This window comes from Pectinophora gossypiella, chromosome 5 (genome assembly GCF_024362695.1).
Source record: "Pectinophora gossypiella chromosome 5, ilPecGoss1.1, whole genome shotgun sequence".
Classification (NCBI taxonomy): Eukaryota; Metazoa; Arthropoda; class Insecta; order Lepidoptera; family Gelechiidae; genus Pectinophora; species Pectinophora gossypiella.
Window position 1 is genome coordinate 4,717,270 of NC_065408.1, and position 6,000 is coordinate 4,723,269.

The following is a 6,000-nucleotide window of genomic DNA, read 5'->3' on the forward strand; positions in this document are numbered from 1 at the left end:
CATAGGTGCGAGCGAGAAACTAATCAAAGCACGTCACTACATCTACCCTTAAATAAGATCAGAAACTCACTAAGTCAATTAACTGCCTCCGTGGTCCAGTGATCCTGGGTTCAAATCCCGGTGGGGACATATCACAAAAATCACTTAGTGATCCCTGATTCTCCGAAAGTAAGACGATCCGTGCTTCGGAAGACACGTTAAGCCGTTAGTCCCGGTTGCTACTTACGTATGTACGTAGTCGTTACATGAGTCATATCAGGGGCCTCACAACCCACACGATAGAAGAAGACTAAGATAACATGTTTTTAGACGTGACTTATTGTAGATTTGCTGTAAATAAAATTAACCCGACTCCTGCAGACACCTCTTCATTTTATTTAAAGTTATAACTGTCATTTTCTTATCCGCTGAAAAGGAAAGGGACGGATTGAATGAATGAATAAACCTGGCGGATCAAATGTCTAAATAGCAATATTGTTTTTAAGATGAATTGGTTCAACATGATTACTTAATCAGTGACTATGCAGTTCATCATAATTATCTAATTAGGCTACAATAAGTTTTTTTCTGATTAAATGTGACTTTGTAGGGCTCTGGCCACCTCATTAGGAACTATGGATGTGAGTTTATCATCCATGTTTACTTCATGGTCGGTCTTTTGTTACAGAAGGTTACAAGCCGTGACAAATCACTTTGTTAAAAATGTTTGTGGATGCATCTATTTGCAAGATATTAAAATATCAATACTTTGTTAAGTATACTTTTACGTAGTAGACTCTCTCTAAGGTCTCTCAAGGTTATACTTAGAATAACCTCATTACCTATTACAATATGACTGATACACATAATGAATGATACACAGAGTGGCGTAAATAAATTTATATTTCATTTAGTTTATTCCAGCTTCAGATATATTTTTTTCAGGTCATTATTTTTAAATATATCAACAAAACAAAGCATCGTGCCCATGTCCCCGGATGGGTAGGGAGAAGAGTATATTATATCAATAGTAGGATTGACCTAAGCCACAAAAGAAGGTGAAACTTTCATGCCGAAACGCTTCTCTCAAATTCGACACTAGTGCCATCTGTCAATTACGAGTAATACTACGACGACTGTTACTTAATCTAATAGGTTTGAGTTTCTACGGATTGAAGTTGATTCTATACTTGTGCACTAGATGTCGCTACATGTATCATTAAACTACTGTAAGCGATCTTTAGCAATCACATTTTCACCACCACCTTATTGAACTGTACGATAGCATAGAGCAACACGAACCTCCGCTTCTACGATAAGAAGCTTGTCAGAAATGTTGAAACAGTCACTATATCTAACCGTTCACAATACATAACTCAAATTGACAGGCATCATGGAATTTTTATATAAGTTTTATCACATTCGATAGAGTATGTTATAATGCAAGTATGAATAATGACTTTGAGGTATTAAAATGTGCCTTTTTTATGCCGTTATACAAAATTTCAAGTACTTACTTTTATTGACATTGAAACTTACTCCTCAAACTCCTGAAGAATTGAACCCGTCCAGTTTGTACGAATTGGGATTGGAGAGTTCCATACCAGAAACCATTAAAATATTTTTATAAATAACGTATTTACAAAAAAAAAGGGGTTTAATAAAACATATAATTTTCTTTCTTCATCATAGAAAAAAAATATATTGAAAAGTTGGTTGCGTTCTTATAATAGTTACGTACCTAATTATCTCTATAATTAGCAAAAAGTGAAGTAAATATTGTGGGTAATTTTTGCAAAATTACTTATTTTACTTTATGTGCAGAAATCGATCTGCGTAGTTACTGACGTCATGAATGTAACTATAAGATAATATAGGATGATTATTGACACAGCTTTATTGATACACCCAGGCTTATTTCCAATGGCACCTTAAATGTAAAAGCATCCATGAATTTTATCAGTTGTGAGTGCAAAAATGAAAAGAGTAACAGCCTTCTGGGTTTTAAGTCTCTATTTGCAGCTGGCAGGTAAGTTTTTACGCAAATCAATTAGTTTATTATTATTTTACTAAGAGTTATTAAATTTGAGTGAAGTATTTTTGACGAAGTGTGTATTCCAGAACATTTAGTGTTTTATATTAATTACAAATATTATTAAGAAAGTTTTATAAATGAATTTAGTATTTTTAAAAACAAACATTTGGGCATTTTTATTCACATTATCTATCACGTTTCAAAGAAGTTTTTGACGTGCAAAATTATTTATTATAATAATGTTTATGTTATATTAATTTCTTCAAACAAATAAAAATATTACAAATACAAAAAAATATATATATATTCTCCTTATCAGCGCATATTAGTGCCGGTATTTAATGCGTAAATCTTTTATTTCTATATTTTCAGTGTCCTTGCCAAGCCAGAGTTACTCTGCCGCGCAGAGTACAAACTATGGATCATCATACCCTCAAAATAATCCAGTTTTGGAGCAATTGAGTGAATGGCAAAACATACCTCGCCAAGCACAAACATCTTACGCTCAAGCTAGTGTCTCACCGACGAATTATCAAAATAATTGGCAACAATTACAAAATGAGTACACGGCCAATAATTATGCTCAAACTGCAAATGGTGTTCAAAGTAATGTACAAAACTATTTGAATAATCAGCAACAACAAAATCTTGCTGTGAATAATTATCAACAGCAATCAGAGGCAAGAGCAAATGCACAAGCTACCGCAGGAAATATGTGGAAGCAAGTTCGTCCTGTTGTTAAGTATCAGCAACAGGGAGCAACTGCCACAGCAGTAGCCAACGCAAATAGTGGTGGCGGTCAATATCAATGGCCGGCCAATAAAATCTACAACACACAACAATATTTAACACCTCGAGTACAGTATCCAGTTAACAATGTCCAGCAACTGCTAGGTAATATTGATTTCTATGCTGTAAGTTTGTCACCCGAACATTATAAGATAATGCTTTTGATGTACTCCTTTACTAATTTTCATTTTGTTTTCAGGGCAATATCAATATCCGTCAAATGTACATGTGATACATGCTTCTAGAGATGATTTGAGTAAATATGGAATCAAAATTTCTTCAATTGCACATAATCTCCCAGTCCAATCTGCTGTTGCACAAGCAAACGCCGTCGTCAGATCTGCCAATCCAAGCCAATCAGGTGGAAATCTTGTTCGTTTAAATCCAAATGTCCCAGTCATAAAAATCCAACCAATTGTTGGATCTCCTGTTACTAATCCCACATCACCTCCCCAGGTCACTCCGGTTCCAATTGTACCTATACCTACTTTACCCCAATTTTTGATTCCTTTGATCAATGCAGCTAACGATGCCATTAAAAAAGAAGCGGCAGCCGACAATGCTGCACAAACAGCGCAAAAAAATTTGATTGCTGCTATCAACAAAGCAGCCCTACAACTTGCGATTGCAAATGAAACAACTGCTACAACTGCAGCTCCAACACCGAATCCAACAAATTCTTCTTCGCCAATAACTACTGTTGAACTTTCTAACACTACCACGGTTAGTTCTCTAGAAACTGTAAACAGCACTACTACAACAGTTTCACCTCTTTCGTCAAATCCAGACGTAAATGTTGCTTTAGCAGCTGTAAATGCAGCTAAAAAAGACGCTGAAGATAAAGCCAAAGAAGCAGAAGACGCTTCTAAAGCAGCTCAAGATGCGTTAAAGAAACTCGCTGATGCTTTGGATGAGTTGCGCGATCCTGATTCTACTCCCGCTCCCAACAACTCGACGGCAACTACAGATAGCCCTACGACAACGACCTCTACTACAACTACCCCTAACACACCAACGACAACACCAGCTAATGCTACGACAACGTCGCCTACAACTACCCCTAACACACCAACGACAACACCAGCTAATGCTACGACAACGTCGCCTACAACTACCCCTAACAAACCAACGACAACACCAGCTAACTCTACGACAACGTCTCCTACAACTACCCCTAACACACCAACGACAACACCAGCTAACGCTACAACTACGATATCTACACCTACATCTACGACAACACCTGAAGAAACAACTGCTGCGGTTTCTTCAACTACACCAGCGCGTTCAAGAACCCCTATAACCCCTAGGGCTCGTCCCATACCAACGACAACTCCGAAGGATAACGCAACTGCAACGACTACATCTAAACCAAGAACACGTTCTCCGGTTCCACCTGCTATTCGAATGATATTGCCTTCTGATTTAGCAGAGCAACTACCAGACTTTTTTTATGAAGACGAGTAATTAATCTACCTCACGATAATGATTTTTATTTTATTTTATTGAAAAGGTGGTAGATGGTTCGAAAAGTTTCAATATCATCGGGTAGTTGAAGGTAATACGATGAGGATAGAAACTGTAGCGTCAAATGTAGGCGGCAGTACTCTTGAGTGTTCTTAAATTTAGTCAATTATCCATACTATCCAGTTAAAATTCAGGTTAAGTAAAAATTGCTATAAATGTGGACCTATGTGCAGTGTATCCCGTCTAAAGGATGAATTACGAAAAAGAAAACCAACCATTCATTAGAAAAAGGTTGTATTGATTGAAAAAAAATCTAAGGTCTCTTCTTTGCGATCTCTATGGAATAAATATAACACTATGATTTTGCAGCTAAACACAATGGGTACAAATATAACAATAACAATGTTTATCTACCCAAATAGTAAAGGGAACTATCAAAATTTAAGAACACTCAACAGTAGCGACACCTGATGGGAGAAATAGGTAGTTTTTATCCTCATAAATATCACTAATAAGATTTAGCTTTTGGCTATTGGCGTGAATTTGAATATGTGTGTACAGTCATGAGCAATATAATGTACCCACGTTGGGACTCTGTCGCACTAACATATTTGACATTTTGTGAGACTTACAGTTCAATTTGTCAAAAAAGTTAATGTGACATGGTACCAAAGTGTATAACATATTAATGCTCGGGACCGTACGTAAGAAATTATATTAATACTATTTGAAAAAATAAACTGGTGTTCGCGAAAAACAGGATCTGACTTATCTCAGACGCCAGTCTTCACTCGTAGATATCCTTTGTAATGTGCTTACTTATTCTTAAGTTAATCTATGCATTGTAGAAAATAAATTATTTATTTATATACACATTTAATCATTTTTATTGGTTATTTTACTGATTCTTCGTAAATTACGCATGTTTGCACACCTGGTAATGACTATACAGAAGATCATAAATAATGATACGTACATTATGCTTCTCCAGTTATGCTGAATATATTAATCTACGTAATATCTGGAGAATAGATTACTTTTTTATAAATAATAATTACATTTTATTATTTTATAGTCATATTATTAAAACTACTGCCAAAGTTAATCAATTTCTATACGCTTCAACTTATCAACTTTAAAAATATTTTTTTTAAATGCGTTTACTTACCTTACTGGTTTAACAGTTATTTTACTTGCAGAGTAAATTAGTTACACTTAAAATATGAATATTTTTGTATAAATACTTTATTTAGTCACCTTCATTACTATTAAGATGTTTCCCTTATTATTAAAAATACATCTCAATCAAGCACAATTAAATACAACATCAACAACATCAGCTCACGACTATATCCAAATAGGGTTGTCAGAGGTACATCCACCGTAAGACGAACTAAGTACCTACACCTCATGGAACTTTCTGTTAGACCAACGTGATAGGTGGTGAGCCGTATCGCCGTCTATTGTGGTCGAGCCAACTGTGGTAGTGAAAACATATTTGGATGTAGATTCTTATTAGCTAAGTAGGTATGTATTAAGTAACACGACAAAGGAAGGTCCAATCTTCGCATTTTGCTACGTCATGTGCTAACGAATGCAGCATATTCCTGTTCCTACCCGAAACGTGAATCGTGAACTGCATCGTCGAAAGAGTTATTTCATTTTATAGAAAAGGATATTTACGGTTGTATTATCTCTTTGTCCTTGGGATTTCTCAAACTGATAGCTTG

General features: G+C 35.5%; 1 protein-coding gene across 1 annotated transcript; it reads left to right on the forward strand.

Moving 5' to 3' along the window:
* Nucleotides 1–1,909: 1,909 nt before the first annotated feature.
* LOC126366596 (mucin-2-like) lies at nucleotides 1,910–5,145 on the forward strand. Its single transcript, XM_050009760.1, has 3 exons — nucleotides 1,910–2,008; nucleotides 2,387–2,908; nucleotides 3,003–5,145. Exons 1-3 carry the CDS (start codon nucleotides 1,957–1,959, stop codon nucleotides 4,268–4,270), a joined length of 1,842 nt encoding a protein of 613 aa, XP_049865717.1. The 5' UTR covers nucleotides 1,910–1,956; the 3' UTR covers nucleotides 4,271–5,145.
* The last annotated feature ends 855 nt before the right edge of the window (nucleotides 5,146–6,000 follow it).